At 48.4% G+C, this 15,047-nt stretch overlaps 2 protein-coding genes across 2 annotated transcripts in view; both read right to left on the reverse strand.

Annotated features, from left to right (window-relative positions):
* Positions 1 to 1,291: 1,291 nt before the first annotated feature.
* On the reverse strand, positions 1,292 to 3,494 carry foxi1 (forkhead box i1). The gene is made up of 2 exons (XM_049759056.2): positions 2,459 to 3,494; positions 1,292 to 2,262 (listed from the first exon to the last, which is right to left on the reverse strand). The coding sequence occupies exons 1-2, from the start codon at positions 3,072 to 3,074 to the stop codon at positions 1,784 to 1,786; spliced, it is 1,095 nt and encodes a 364-aa protein (XP_049615013.1). The 5' UTR covers positions 3,075 to 3,494; the 3' UTR covers positions 1,292 to 1,783.
* A 999-nt stretch (positions 3,495 to 4,493) lies between these two features.
* dock1 (dedicator of cytokinesis 1) overlaps positions 4,494 to 15,047 on the reverse strand; it is a 38,818-nt gene continuing 28,264 nt past the window's right edge. The window contains exons 28-52 of the mRNA XM_049759013.2: positions 13,638 to 13,739; positions 13,212 to 13,306; positions 11,349 to 11,427; positions 11,137 to 11,237; positions 11,000 to 11,058; positions 10,781 to 10,929; positions 9,940 to 10,025; positions 9,720 to 9,876; positions 9,616 to 9,656; positions 9,448 to 9,538; positions 9,265 to 9,384; positions 9,100 to 9,189; positions 8,924 to 9,028; positions 8,340 to 8,481; positions 8,176 to 8,257; positions 7,686 to 7,770; positions 7,520 to 7,606; positions 7,254 to 7,430; positions 7,107 to 7,190; positions 6,448 to 6,585; positions 6,045 to 6,187; positions 5,640 to 5,838; positions 5,383 to 5,578; positions 5,164 to 5,315; positions 4,494 to 5,054 (exon numbers count right to left, since the gene is read on the reverse strand). Of these exons, the coding sequence (XP_049614970.1) occupies positions 4,959 to 5,054; positions 5,164 to 5,315; positions 5,383 to 5,578; positions 5,640 to 5,838; positions 6,045 to 6,187; positions 6,448 to 6,585; positions 7,107 to 7,190; positions 7,254 to 7,430; positions 7,520 to 7,606; positions 7,686 to 7,770; positions 8,176 to 8,257; positions 8,340 to 8,481; positions 8,924 to 9,028; positions 9,100 to 9,189; positions 9,265 to 9,384; positions 9,448 to 9,538; positions 9,616 to 9,656; positions 9,720 to 9,876; positions 9,940 to 10,025; positions 10,781 to 10,929; positions 11,000 to 11,058; positions 11,137 to 11,237; positions 11,349 to 11,427; positions 13,212 to 13,306; positions 13,638 to 13,739 (2,856 nt within the window). The 3' untranslated portion in view covers positions 4,494 to 4,958. The remainder of the gene's footprint in view (positions 5,055 to 5,163; positions 5,316 to 5,382; positions 5,579 to 5,639; positions 5,839 to 6,044; positions 6,188 to 6,447; positions 6,586 to 7,106; positions 7,191 to 7,253; positions 7,431 to 7,519; positions 7,607 to 7,685; positions 7,771 to 8,175; positions 8,258 to 8,339; positions 8,482 to 8,923; positions 9,029 to 9,099; positions 9,190 to 9,264; positions 9,385 to 9,447; positions 9,539 to 9,615; positions 9,657 to 9,719; positions 9,877 to 9,939; positions 10,026 to 10,780; positions 10,930 to 10,999; positions 11,059 to 11,136; positions 11,238 to 11,348; positions 11,428 to 13,211; positions 13,307 to 13,637; positions 13,740 to 15,047) is intronic.

Raw genomic sequence — 15,047 nt, forward strand, 5'->3', positions numbered from 1 at the left:
CCCACACACACACACACACTTTACGGGACTCCAAACGACTCTAGTGGGCAATCGTCGCCCATGTCCACATGACAGCAATGCTAATTTTGTTAGCCCGTCTATGGGATTTTGCATTACGTGTTAACATTAAGCTAAGTGGACAAAACTTTGTGCTTGTGTCTTTATGGCCTTTGGTTTACATGGGGGTTGTAGAAGGGGGGGCCGGTCTGGCCAGGTCTGTGAGTCTGTCTCCCCTCTGCTGTCTCTCTATTGGTATGCATCCCTCATAATAGAGGAGCAGGTAGGGGGTCTCATTAGGGCCTGGGGGAAGTTTTGTTTTGAGGGCGAAGAGGGGGGGCAGTATCACACATCCACACGCACACACATCATGGTAGCAGGTGAAACTCAGACGTGTGCAAACCTCCGGCTAGGGACACACATGGACCCCCCCCCCCCCCCCCCCCCTTGTCGTTACAGCTACTTCCTGTGTCATCTGTCACCACTTCCTGTCTGTGCCAAGCAGGCAATGACAACGTGCAGGTGCTTCAAGCTGTGTGCTGTCACCACGGACAGACCACAACAAAAAAAAAGTCCTTTGACTTCTATTCGGTAACAGACTACACAAGTTTTCTTTCTGGGAGAACTTTTTCCATCGTATTTTCTAGATGGTGCACCTTCACCCAAAGTGTCTGTACTGCATGGAGACAAATCAAAATGTGCATGTCCTGATGATGCATCCGTTTCATGAGTTTTGGATGAAACCCAATCAGGTCACGCACATTGATGGACATTCTCCTCACTTGTCACTCACCCGCCCCTCACCCCCCTGCAGGCGGACATATATTCCAGATCTTCCCTGCTGTCATCACATGTGCTGTCTTCACAAGCCAGAAAGCTCAACAACTTTGGACACTTGGGTCTTCAAAGCATCAGGGAATATTGACAGATGGATTCTTGTCATCATCTAAATCAAAGCTAGAAGAGTCACTTTTGCCAACTGATGTAAATAAACATTTTCTGGCCACAAACTTTGGAATGTTGTCCGTCATTGCGCTTTGTTCCCAGATAATGGCACAAAAGGTGTCCCCGGGCTCTGATGCTTTGTTCCCACATCTTCAATATTTTCATCGGAGCGCAGGAGGGGAGCGCCCCTGATGCCAAGTGGCCATTGTGCTCTCCTTTTCACGCAGAGCTTGGGTGAGCTCAATTATCCCGCCGACAAGCGGCGCTTCCTCCGCTTTGCGGGATTTTACTTCCACATTGTCGGACGCTCTTCCGTAAGGGAGCGAGCAAAGGCTGCATGCGTGCGTGATGTTCAGGAACAGCCGTGTGGGGGGACAGGTGCAAATATTCCCCTCATGTCCACGCGAAACTGGACAGAGACAAAAAGCTGAACTTGTGAACCGGGGCGAGGTTGGAGGGGGGCTCGTAGGCCCGATTGGGGGTGACAGGCGGAAAATGTCTGTGGTTTACACACTTTGATGCCTTACAGCCACTTGACTGTAGACAGCCTGGCAGATTTTTTTTTTTTTTAAGGGGGGTGGCTTTATTTGGGGTGGTCATAAAATGGGAGCATGAGAATAATTACAAATGGGAAGCACATATAAAAAAAGGCTTTTATTCAAAAAGTTTAAATAAAACAAAATACATGATACTTACAAAAATAATGTGTACAAGTGTTTAAATCCAAAGGTGTGATATTGCAACACCATTGTGGATTTTTTTTTTGATACAAGGAAAAAACAAAAATACAAGTGGCTACTTTAAATGAGATAAATTAGTCATGTTTTCAGGTGAATCCACATTAAACTTCGGTTCCTTCCCGGCCATATATGAGGTTGTTGACTGTGAAGTGATTGCTGAGGTTGTAGTAGTTCATTCTGCTGTCAGACAGCAAGGAGGGCGAGTAGGAGCCAAGTCCGGACACGCCCTCGCGGCCTTGGGACAGCTCCGTGCCCAAGTCCCGATCCGGTATCCTCGTGGAGGCCTCGGCTCCGGTAGTTAACATCGCGTTGACGCTGGACATGAATCCGGCGAAGCACGGACTGTGATCGGTTGAGTTGGACGGCGACGAGCGCGGCTCCGTGGAGGCCGGAGAAGCGCGCAGACTGGGCGGGGACGAGCTCAGCAGGCTGGCGGTGTCCGACAGCTTGTGCTGCGCGTCTGAATCGGGTTTTTCAGCAGGGGTGCTGATGTCGGTTCGCCTCTTGCGCTTGCGTCGAAAGTTGCCGTTGTCGAACATTTTTTCGCAATTGGGGTCCAGCGTCCAGTAGTTGCCCTTGCCTGGGAGGAGGAAAGTGAATGGAATTGTTAAAAAAAACCCAAAAAACTAATAATTGTATTTTTAAAATACGTTACAAACTGGAATTAGCTGGGTCCAATATAAAATGTGCACAATTCATTAACCTAACGATACAAACACGCGAGTTTCCTTCTAATGAGTTAAATGAATCCATGCGTAAAAGCGCACAGCACTCACCGGGGTCGTCCTCATCCCGAGCCACCTTCTTGAAACAGTCGTTAAGAGACAAATTGTGCCGGATCGAGTTCTGCCAACCGGCTTTGCTCTTCTTGTAAAACGGAAAGTTTTCGGCCACGTATTGGTAAATCTGACTCAGGGTCAGTTTCTTGTCTTGCGCGTTCTGGATGGCCATGGCGATCAACGCAGAGTACGAGTACGGAGGCCGGACCATTTTAAAGAGCTCCTGCTGGCTGGAGAGGGATAACCAGCTCATGTCGGGGCCTCCAAGTCCGCCGGGCGCCCCCAAAAGCTGCCGCTGGCTCCCAGAACAGTAACCAGGGGATTGCAAGTAAGTGGAAGCTGCAGTAGCGCCTCCACCTCCGCCCAGGTAGGGCGAAGCGGGGGAGTTGTTGAGCCACAGGTAAGGATTGGTGGGCGGGGCGGCGTAGTCGCTCAAGCCGTAGCCGGAGGGGTGGTTGGCAGCTCTTTGGGGGTGGTGGAGGTGGTGGAGGTTCTGGTGCTGGTAAACGCCGTAGTTGTCACAATAAACGGCCATGTCCAGGAGATCGTGCGCGGCGTTTGCGCTGCTGTTACTCTGCTGGCTGGAGGCTTGCTGCGCTCCGAACGCGTTCATAATCCGCGCAAAACAAAAACAAGCACCGTCGACGCGTTCCCGACTCGACTGAACTCCTATTCCGGCGAGGGAGGCGTATTTATGGACAAGGGGCCAGGTGGAGCCCCCCGGCAGTTTTTTTTTTTTGGTTTTGAAAGGGGTTCGGTCACACCTCCTTTTTCAATCGCGCCCAATCTGCCTTTCAATGAGCACCGATACCATCTACATTTGATGAAGATACCATCTTCTTTGAGCAGATACAGCACTTTTTTTACTCCGTTTTTTTCCCCTTACAGTACCTCGGCGCCAAAGTGGAGCCAATATAATTATATCAAAATGGAAAATGCTATATAATAAACATAAGATAATACTTTTAAATGTGACACTTTGCACAAAAAGGCAGAATAACACTTCATACAGCTGTCATTTAAAGAATATTTTTTTCTTTTTACCTATGATCTAACTTTTAAATGAATAATTATTCATTGGAAAAAAAATGTAAATATTTTGTTGAAGTGTAACACAAAAGCAATTAAATAGTAAATTTGACCAAGAGGCGTTTTGGTAACATTAAGCTGGCACTTCGTTGATTATAGTTCAACTGTAATTTAAGTACAAACATTTAGAAATGATTTTAAACAGTTATTAAGGTGAAAATATTTGTGTTATACCTTCTGACTGAATCCGTTTTTAAAATAGTTTTGAATGTTCTGACATTCAAGTTCATTTTCAAACAGTGTTCTAAATATTACAGTTGCCAACAAAATTATTAAACATACTTTTAAGACAGACACCTTTTTTTTGGTCAAAAAATCAAGTTTGCCTTATTAAACACAACATGCAAGTGAGGTGCAATTATTGTTTTTTTCCACTAGGGGTCAGTGTCCGTATGTTTCATTGGAATAATGGTGACTTTTAGGTGTGTGTACTTTAAAGACTGACTGGTGTTTACAAATGAAAATGTAAAGTTGGTTCACTACGTCAAAGGTATGCCTAAAATGACACAAGTGTGTTTTTCCCCTGAGGGAATACTCTAAAATGACAGATGTCAAACAGGCCCCAACATGACAACCTGTTGTAAATCCAAAGTAATAACAGCGTGTGTGTGTTCAATGTTAATTGCAGCTAGCGAGTCATTAGCAAACTCCACAATTGGGAGCAATCACACTCCTGACACCTCTTGCCTTTGTTGACAAAACAGCTCATTGATGGACTTAACCCAACAGCGAGCAAGCAATTTGATTGGACAAGAGGCGTTCCGAGAGCGATGGCAGACATTACAGTTCGAATCAGTTCGTTTCGATGAGTCAATGGACTTACCTCTGTTCTTGGCGATCATTGGCAAATCGTTGTCGTCTCCTCTTCAAGATATCTTGATACACTTGTGAATTCATATTCATATCAATATTTTTTTTGTCCAATCAGGAGTCAGCAGACGTCTTGCTTTTCAAAATCCATACACTGTGAATGTTTATTCAAAAGTGGTGTCAGTAGTGAATTTGGAGCAGTTCATAATGAAAATCATATGCGTGTTTAGTAAGCTGCTTTGTGCACGCCAAACTTTTCACCGGTAAAAGTCACTCACGCGACAGCCCTTTTTTTTTTTCTTCTTTTTTTTCTGGTTGGATTCTAAAGTTGTAAAAATGCCTCGCGTGATCTAAGAATGCGTTATTACAAACAATGGCGTAGAAAACCCAAAATAAAATCATATATACAAACCTCTGTACATACATAGCGGGATATTGAAGTTGATGACTGGAAGGGGAGAATTTCAAAAGAACCGCAATGAGGTACTCATCTTGTCACGGTGGGTCGGGAGTGGCAGGAATGTGTGTCGTCGAGTGTGTGCGTGCTTTGGGAGGGGGGCGGTCGTCATTGTTGCGCTGCTCTCGGTTGTCGTTGCGCTTACTGTACAATTCCTGAATCGATGGACGTCTGCTTGCGGGTGGTCTTGGGAGGGGGCGGCGGTGGCGTCTTGCTGGGCAGCGGCGGCGGTAAATGCTAAGACACAAAAACAAGCATGTTGGCCTAATCAAAAATATCCTGAGAAATATTTTATCGTCAAGACGGAAGCAGGGAAAAAATGGAGGCATCTCCAACTGATACACACTCGTTGATGCGGCGGCGGCGTGGTGGCGTTGATGGGCGCGCTCAAGTCTTGATTATCCAGCACGTTGCCGTAATCGGCCGTGCTGCCTTTGACCGGGAGAGGAGGCGGGAGTCCCACCTTGTCGCCGCAGCCGACCCCGTTCAGCTCGGCATCTGAAGGCAGTTTTGAATTCATCTTAGTGTGGAAAAGAAGAACGCAGCAGATGGACAGGCAACTCACTGGGAACAGCGGGCACGCTGAAGGAGAGCTTGCTGCGAGGCGTGATGGGCGGCGGTCCCGGCGAGGACGACGAGTTAGAGGACGAGTTGGACGACGAGGTGGCGGCCGGCCCCGGCGACACGGAGAGACGACGGTCTCCTCCAACGATCTGGCTCAGCACTTGACTCCTGGGCCTCTGCGGCCTCAGCGGGCTGATCTGCAAGATGAAGATAAAAATGAAGATGATGTGGAGAAAAAGAAATGTTTTGTTTCCTTGCCGTCTCGCAAAGTATGACGCCCTCGGTGGGCTGCAGCGGGATCTCGGTGGTCTTCATCTCCTTGTCGAAGATCTCCTGGTGCTTGCTGTTGCGCTTCTCCTTCTTCTTGTCCCGACGCTCGCGCTCGGGTTCGTCACGGTCCAGCTTGTCCTGGGACTTGGTGTGCAGCTTCTTGGGGAGCAAAGGCTCCAGCGCAAAACTGGAACAACAAAAGAAGAAAAAAAAACATCAGAGCAGCCATCTTGAAAAATACAGTTTAGCAGTCAAACGACACATTAAATAATCAAAAGTAGATGTTCTGCATGACTACTGAGGAGCTGAGGTCTTTGTTATACTGCCCCCAGGTGGCCAAGGCAGTAAACTGCACTCTGTAATGATTGGCCTTGGTGTTTTGGAGCTTGTTACCCGTCAGATCCCGGCCTGGAGGGCGAGTTGTCCGAGGAGACGGAGGTGACAGACGCCACGGACAGAGGCCGTTGCGATGACGGCATGGTGAAGGAACGAATCATCGAGTGAGGACGAGAGCCGCGACGCTCGGCCGCCGGCGGCTTACAAGGGACAGAAAAAAGACTTTTTCAGCAAACGATTTCCGAATAGATGTGAGAGATTTATGATTTTAGTCATGAAATGTATTTTACACAGAGATAGTTAAAGGAGTTATTTTTAAATAACATGTATAAAACTGCTTCGCTATTTTAAAGAAAATAAGTATCTTAAATCTATGTTGTGTGACTGTCCTTCTCTGCCAGAGGGAGGCGCTCTTGTCTTATTGTATTTTCCAAGCGCTCTCAGCTGCGGTGCATCTCACCAGCGTCTTGACGCCGTACTGTTTCTCCACCTTCTCCCTGAGCTGCTTGAAGCAGGCCTCCAGGCGCTCGTGGAACGGCCGCAGCGCCTCCGTCACCTTCTCGCCGTGGATACGTAAGCCCTCCGCCAGGTGCGGAATCTGGCATCAAACAAAAGAAAGGCACTTTCCTTCAATTTCTCCCCAAAAGTAAAACGTTTCTGGCAATTCCCCAAAACATTTTTCAAAATAGCTTTTCTACATTTTGAATTACATAATATTCTTGGTTATTGTCCCGAGGAGGGCAACAATACTCTGCGAAGGCGGGACACACGGACGGAGTCGTGCGGCAGGATTCCCGTTCTCCCGGGATCCCCGTCGGCGTTCTTTTTATAGAGCCTCGCATGACGGAGGATGATTGAGAGCGCCCGAGTGGCGGCATGGCAACGCGCTTTGTGCGCTGAGAAACGCGTCGGCTATTTGTGGAGGACGTCGACGCCCGCTCAAGGTTGGCGAGCTTGCAGCCCAACTTGGTTCACTGCGTCAAGTTGAGACTTCAATGAGCAAAGTGGCGACTGGGGAGACTGGCCTGCTGTTCCACGCTAGCTCACAAATGTTTCGAATCGAGTTCGCCATGTCGGAAAGACAAATTGAGTTTCCCCGCGAATGGTTCCCAGTCACACCTGCCAGGCGATGAGGTCTTTAAGCTTGTCCATCTTGTCCAGGTCCTCCGGGTGCTCGTGCGCGTACTTGTCGTTGAAGAAGGCCTGCGGAGTGAAGACGCACACTCAGCACACGTGGAGGGCCTGCGAGGCAAACAAAATGACGACCTTCTCGTAGTTGGCGAATCCGCCCATGACGGCGGGGTCCACGATGCCGTTGAGCAGCATGGACAGCGGGTTGATGGGAAGGCTGGGGTCGCTCAGGTGCTTCTGCACCATGCTGCTGATCTTGTCGTTGGCCAGCTGCATGGTCTCCATGGCGTTCTCCAGTGGGCTGATTTCATCCTGAGCGAGCAAAAGTGCAACGGGGAGACTCACAGTTGTTCTAATTGTTGAACATCAAACCAAAACAAATTTGACGAAACACGACTCACGGTGCACACGGACTTGACTTCGAACCAGCGCAGGATGCCCGGCAGCTTGTAGGCCGTCGTGTAGGTGGTCCTCTCGAGCCACATGTTCTGAACAACAAAAGAAAAATTATTTATAAATGATTATTATTAATAGTAGTATTTCAGTGATCATGTCCTGGTCACTCACCGCAAACTCGTTGTCCGGGTCCTTCTCGCCTTTCCTCACCGGTCGCGAATACTGAAATTTATGGACTTCATTTACCGTGTAGAAGCTTTGAGGGAAAGACGAGACAAGAGAAAATGAGTCAGGAAGGACACGGGAGGTTTCAAACTGGAGCCGCTGATTGAATGGCGGAGGCATCCTCGCAAATTTCGCCCATGAGGCGCTTGGAACAAGACTCTGGCTTTGGGCGAGAGCGGGGTCGGCGCATGCTAATCGCGCGGCGAGCAAATAAGGCAGCCCTGCGGCCGTGCGATAAAAGCTGCCGGCCAGGTGTATTTGCAAAAAGGTTTCCGCGGGTAAACAAGCCAACTGCTGCATTGGGACGCTCGGAATGTACACGCTCGTGCAAAGGCCACCTTCAACACTCCATTTAAAAAATAAAAAGATTTTGCCCAAATCAATAAAATCTCAGATAACCATAATAAGGTCAAGTACAAAAAAAAACAACAACAACCTGAGGATTTGTTCCGCAACGGGTTTGTTCTGGAACTTGGCGGGTAAATCCAGGATGGGCTTCACTGTGAAGCACTGGACGTCTTCATGGAGAAGCATTAAGGAACGTAATTAGCAAAAAAAATATTTGTTAAAAAAAAAGAATGATGGTTGGATTTTGGATACACTGTCCGTGAGAATTCTTGATGTCCTCGCTGGGTGGCGTGGTGGTCTTCATCTTCTCAGCGTTTGGGAACTGCGTGAGGAGACGGGCCTCAAAGTCCTCCCAGCGCTCGTACTCCTTGCCGCGGTAGATGAACATTTTGTTCTGGGGACACACAAATGACGACATTTCTGACAAGGTCGTGAAAAGGGAGACAAAAAGGACGTTTGAATAAAGCCCGACATGAGCTGAACGTAATTTGCCGTCTGCGAGGACACATGAAAGAATCAAAGGGCCGACTCGAGAAGAATGGTTCTACAAAGTGGACCATCACCATCTTTTTCCTTGTAGTTGCCGCTTTGAACAAAATCGCCGAGACGAGTACATGAAACGAGCAATATCGGAAAGAAGAGACAGAATCCCCCACACACACACACACTTTCTGTCAGCCATTTTTAAAGCAGCAACAGCGGCGGTGCCTTGACTTAACCTAGAATATTTTTATTTGAATGTTTTCTCTTATTTGTCAAAGATGCGGCCGCTTTACAAAGTTGAGTAAATCCAACGTCTCTCCCCGTTGATCTTATCACAGCCACAACGGACTTACCCGCAGGAAGGACGGGAAGCCCAGGCCGTAGTAGCCCACGGCGAAGTAGTCGGGCTTGGGCCGGATCACCTTGACGATGTTCTCGTAGAACTGCGCTTGCTTACGCTGTCGACGGAGGCGCGGTTGAGGAACGTCGTTGCGTGACTGAGCCAGCGAGCGCGATGGACGTGACCTACCAGGGACGCGCTGAGCTGCTCAAAGTCAAACATTTCATTCTCGTACTGCTCGGCCAGCTCCTTCCCGAGGATGATGGCTTCCTCCCACATCTGGAAAGCCACCCTCAGAGTGTTTGCAAAAAAAAAAAAACACACACGATGATCAATCGAGTATTTTTAGCTGACCTTGCCCTTGTCAAAGTAATTGATAATCTGCTGGTAGAGCTGGTCCTTCAGCTGCCCTTGAGTGGAAGCCTGGTAGCCGTCTCGCTGGGTCAGGTGGGCGGCGCACGGCTCGTCGGACCACTGGGGGAAAAAAACGACGTGTTCCTGTCAACTCAGCTTTTGTGTTGTGAGTCCAACTCATACCTTGAGTAGCTTGGCGTGCAGCAGCAGCGTGTACGCCGCCTCCGTGTAGTTGTCGCATTCCTTGTGCAGGTCGCAGAGTTTGTACAAATACCTTTTGGAAGGAGGACAACACAAAACACACGTGAAGGTCGACCGACCGGCGCCGTCTCCAAAGAAGGAAGCGCTTACCTGATGTACATCTCCTCTCTGTCGATTTCCTTGTAAAAGTTCTGGGGAGGAAAAGGACAATGTTGTTCCGCTCCTTAAAAGGAAAAAGCTCGAGGGTGACCGACCAGCACGTTGACGGTGCAGCTCATGCGGTTCTCCTTGTTCTCGTCGTGCATGATGGTGCGGTAGTCCAGCAGATGCTCCAGCAGGCGCACCACAAGGGTGACAAAGGTCTCGCCGCTTTTGGCCAAGTACTTGTGCTTGCGGCAGTGCTCCAGTAAACTGGAGGCGGGACGGAGGGCGTTAGCCTTTTAGCGCCATCTGCGGGCGCCACGTCACACTTACATCTTCTGAAAGAGAACTTTGTACTGCTCGTCGCCGCGGCCGCCCTCCACCTCGTGATCCAGCTTGGTGATGATCTCGTTCTCAAACTGCAATGGCACGGCATAAGTTATACGTTTTTTTTATTTTTATTTTTTTTCTAAAGGTGCTTTCTGTCTTTTTCGCCCCTCCCCGCAAAATCCGAGGTTCCCCGTACCTCCCTTAAAAGGCGTCTACCGTGCGCCGCAAAGTGGATTCCCCTCATGCAGAAAAGCTTCATTTGATGCCGTAATGAGGCAGAACATTAGGTTGCTCTCGGCGCCACTGTTGATAATCGCGGCACAACACAGAATGAGATTTGCCCAATTACAAGCTAGCTGGCAGCGCCACGCTGTTTATTATCTGCCCTTCTTCACTCCCATGTGATGCCAGTCAAGTTAGATTTCAAAAGCGCTCCACAATCTTGTATGCGATTTAAAAGAAACATCCAGAAATAATAAAAAATAAAGACGTTTTGGCACCAGGAGTTTATGCTTCAATTCAATGAATGCTGTGCTACTCCTTTTTGGCCACCAGGGGTCAGTATAACTCATACAGAGAAAAAATAGATTGAGATATATTTAGAAATATTTAGAGGTTTATAATATTGATGGCTTTTCACATTAAGCTAGCTGACATTTGTTTTACAAAATTATGTGGTTGGGTTGAATAGAATATTATTTATTTGTTTTAAAGCCAACAAGTGGCCATAAACAGCTTGACGCAAGCACACTCGGCACCTTTTTGGAGGATTGATAGCTACCACCTGAAAAAATGACTGACAACTTGAAAGAAAAAAAAAAGAGAGATAAAATCACTGCCTTACCCTCTGGAAGCTGCACGTGAAGTGGAACTCGCACTGCATCATGTCGAAGAAGATGGCGATGGTGGCCTTGCGCAACTCGATCTCGGGGACCAGTGTCATTTCCAGGATTGGGCCCACCATCTCGGGGATGAATTTGATCTTGTGGGGACCTTTGGAGAAAGTACACCTTCTCCATTTGAAACCACGATCAATAGCCCGAATCCAAAAGTGGTTAATTACCTAAATTGTACCACATGTCCCGGATCTCAAAGCCAATTTGTCGCCGCATGTCCTGGTACCTGAAGGCATCATTGAGATGGAGACAAAGTCAAACAAGAGCAGGTCAGAACTTAAAGGCTGGCTGATGTTGGACTCACTTGTGGCAGATTTTGGCCCGCTTGTCGCTGGAGAAGTTCTCCAACTGCAGCGACTCCTGCGTGAGGAAGGCCACCGCCAGGTGGAAGTAGTTGTTCCACAGCTTACCGCAACAAACAAAGTTTCTCAAGTTAAAGCTCCACGCGACTTTTTCGAGGTGAAACTCATGTCGCGAGGCGTGAAACTGAAAGGTGCGGAGGAGTTCATCTCTTACCTGCAGCTCAAAGTTGGTCTGATCCAGAAATTTCTTGTTGAGCACGGCCGCATACTGATTAATGGCCCGCAGGAAGACCCTGCGCAGATAAGAGCGGCACAAAAGGCTTTGCTGCTCACATCTGATAAGTGTACCTTCAAATATGATATCGAAAATGGATTAAGACGACAAAAAACTTATTGCATTTTGTTCCCCTTTAAGCGGCATGAAAGGTCACTTTATTTCTATTTTTTTTATATTTTTTTGTTTCCCTGAATTGTCCTTTTTATTTACTTTTTTTTTTTTTTTTTTTACATGATAATATTCATTATATAACCTCGCCTTCCGTCGCCATAAATGAATCAAGTGCTGTGAGCAGATCAGCTGGCGGCATCCAGACAGCACGGCAGAAGGGCTGCGGAGCGAGAGAAAGCATGCCGCCACAATTGCGTCTGAAAAATTAAACCGTTGCGAAGTCCCGCAATTAAAAGTTAATAACGGCGTGGAGCTTTTAAAAGTCTGCCGGAGACTTTATTCAACTCATACCTCCACCTGTGTGGAAAGAAAAATTAAATCAGACACGTTCCTGAAAATAGGTGACGTTGCGAATATGCAAATATTTAATCATATCATGACTGGCGCAGGTTAACAGCCGTCACGCAACACCTCAGGATTAGCCATACTTGGTCAAGCTCCCCTTGGGGGGGGGGAAAAAAAATGAAATAAATCCCGCCCCGCTCAGTGCTCGAGACTTTTGCCAGCATTGCGTGTGCGTGCACGCCTCAGTCAATTTTCTGCTGCCGTGCACATGCCAATATATACTTAACGGCCGGGGCTAATGCTAAAACGGCTTTCCAATGGCTGCATCCCGCCAGCGGGGAAATATTAAGACGGGATATTTAAAGGGGAGGAGAACAGACAAAAGAAACAGGTGCCATGCCACTGAATGGAGACTTTTTTTTTTTACTCGTGATAGACGTCTTTGCGATATTTCATGCTGGCGAGAGACACCCTGGCGTTAATTAAAAGTGTGAAATAAAACTAATAAGGCTCTTTGCCATCGGTGTGAGCGATGGCTCCAAAAATTTGGGACAATTTTATCCATCGCTCAAATTTGGCAGGAACGTTCTCCGTGGTGCGTCAAATTCACAAGATATTTATTTGGACTTGACATTGACTTGAAGATGCAGCTGGAGTCGTCACGGTCGCCCAGGTAACAGAATAATTCCCGTGTGGGAAGGCCCCCTCGGCGCTTCGGAGCCGCCGCTCGGCATTAAAAGCCGTTTGCATACAATACACACGCGTCGCGCTGATGATAAATACGCTCAATCAATGTTCTGCCGTCGGAGAAATGGCTTCATTATGTTTGATGGATGGCCGCCATTTTGAATCCTCAATGTATGTCGGGCTGCCTTGACGTCCCTCCGCCTCCACCCCCGCGAGCGTTTATCAGCAGATCATACTTGCTAATTGAGTTCAGAGAGCATCTTGGATAATGATCCCCGTCTACGGCGAGGACGAAAGTTACGTGCCAAGAGATAACGGGAAGGTCGCGAGGCTTTTGTTATCAGATCAATTTATGAAGCCGATTAGCTCCATTTCAGGCACATGATGAATGTGCCATCCGTTTAACACGCTTAAAACTTTGCCGCCACGTCCTGCCGACCGAATTTGTTGCGCCAAAAAGTTGTGCGACCCGGAAGGTTGAGACGTTTGGAATCGGTCTGACTGCCGCCGCCGAGGCCCGGCGTTGATATTATTTGCACGGCGGGATCGGGGGGGAGGGAGGAGAAGGCGGCGCAGCTACGCTAACCCACTTTTGACTCCTGTTCCTTAGCAACGTCGGTGTTGGGACTGGAAAGGCCACAGCGGCGCGCCACTTACTTGTTTTGCATCATGTTCATGATGACCCAGTCCGACGGGTAGACGTTCTTTCCGATCAGGTCTTTAAACATGATGAAGGTTTCCATGAGGAAGTCCTGCAAAAACAAAGTTGGACTTTGATACGAGGCTTTTGACTTCTTGAGAGGTTTTGGAAAGTCTATCTATTTATTTGGCTGAGGAAAATAACAAGGGGGTGCATCTTTCAGGGATTTGAGGTGTTTGGAGGAAGGGAGGGGAGAAAAAAAAAAAAAAAAACAACGCAAAAGCTCCTGAGAGCTGCTTTGAAATGTGGCGATGGCTGCGAGAGGAACAATCAATCTGCGCGAGGATTCCGGCTTGCTCGCTCTGATTGTTTGTCTTGCCGACATCCTCGGTGTGTCCCGACGGTCAAGGTCGCCGAGTGACAACATTCAAGCCAGCACTCACCACCACGTCGCTCCTTATTTTGCCAAAGGTGTTGATGAGATGCGCGTAGTGGTAGTCGTCCATCTGCCTCAGCGTGGCCGTCATGCTGGCCACGAAGCTCCCCTGCCAAACAAGCACAAGTAAATCCAAAGCGGCCACGGACTTGATCAGTCGGCAGTTTGCGAGCCGGGGAGCGCCCCGTCTCATTAACCCGGCCGTCTCGGCTGATTAGAAAGGCCGCTGATGTCCCGGAAGGGGCCGCCTTAGCTGCTTGGGGTTAGCATCGCTGCGCCGCGCAGATAGGCGGCCGAGCTGAGGTCTTTCAATATATCTATATATATAATTTTTATATTATTATCTAATTAGCACACATTTTTTTTTTGGTTTGTCCTTGAAGCCAAAAGGGCTTGAAACGCAAAACAAGTGAATGGCACACAATGTCCCCGCCCGGGCTCGGCGAGGAGGCTACAAATGATGCATCTGAATAATCATTTGCATGATTGGTATCGCTGGAAAGAGGCTGAGCGCATCACAGAGACAATCAAGAGAAATTAAGCACAGATAAGAACGCCTCATTAAAACCCACGGTGAGAGAGATCGAGAAAAACCGGTGGAAACTTTTTGGAAGCCTCGGAAAAGTCAACAGTTTTTCGCACGGGTAATATTTGCCATTCCGCTCACGCCGGCTGAAGCATCTGGCGCGACATGTGCTTCTGCGTTTAAATCTTAATTGTGGCGGGGATCTTTTTTTTTTTTGGCAGCCCACCGATCCCCAGAAAAAAAAGCCACGCGCTGACGTGCTCACCTCCAATTAATTCGCCATTAGGACTCGCCGGCTGATTCCGCCGCCTCCGGCAGCAATTAGGTCGGTTTAGTCATCGCGGGCCGCATTTAACGGGCATGAAATCAAAAGTAAGATTGGCCGGCTGCATGGCCGTTAGCTTAAGTGGCGAGCCCCCGCGTCGAGGCTTAGCGTCCACCCTGTTGCTGTTCTCAAGCGTGCGTTACGCAGCTTTGAAGTTTCCGCCGTTTTTATTCATAAAGTTATTGCGCGGGGAATTAGCCAGCGCCCCTTCATGCCAGCTCTACGCTTTAGAACCAGCAATTAGGTGAAGAAGAAAATGAAGACGCAACCGCTTGTCATCATCAAACGAGTCTTTGATTGCCGTTTCCCCATCAGAGAGGAATCTCAATCTGGCTCGGCCGACAAAGCCGACTCACGACTCGAAGAGCAAGCCGACAGACCCCGACTAACAAAGCACTTAGCAGTCAACAGATGCACACGGCGAGCGAAAAAACTCGACTGGCTCCTTCCTTCCCGACCCATCCATCAACGTTCCAAGTCAATCATCTAATGGCCGCCCATCGAGGCGCGGTGTTTATTGACTTGATTCCTCCCGCAGAGCGACAATAAAGCAAAGCGGAGAGTGC

This window comes from Syngnathus scovelli, chromosome 21 (assembly GCF_024217435.2).
Source record: "Syngnathus scovelli strain Florida chromosome 21, RoL_Ssco_1.2, whole genome shotgun sequence".
Lineage (NCBI taxonomy): Eukaryota > Metazoa > Chordata > Actinopteri > Syngnathiformes > Syngnathidae > Syngnathus > Syngnathus scovelli.

What these genes read in the sequence shown, in the direction of transcription:
- foxi1 (XM_049759056.2), bottom strand. Translation starts at nt 3,074, where the DNA reads ATGAACGCGTTCGGAGCGCAGCAAGCCTCCAGCCAGCAGAGTAACAGC. An exon ending in TCGGGATGAGGACGACCCCG is followed by an intron (nt 2,263 to 2,458) that starts GTGAGTGCTGTG and finishes TCCTCCTCCCAG; the next exon opens with GCAAGGGCAACTACTGGACG.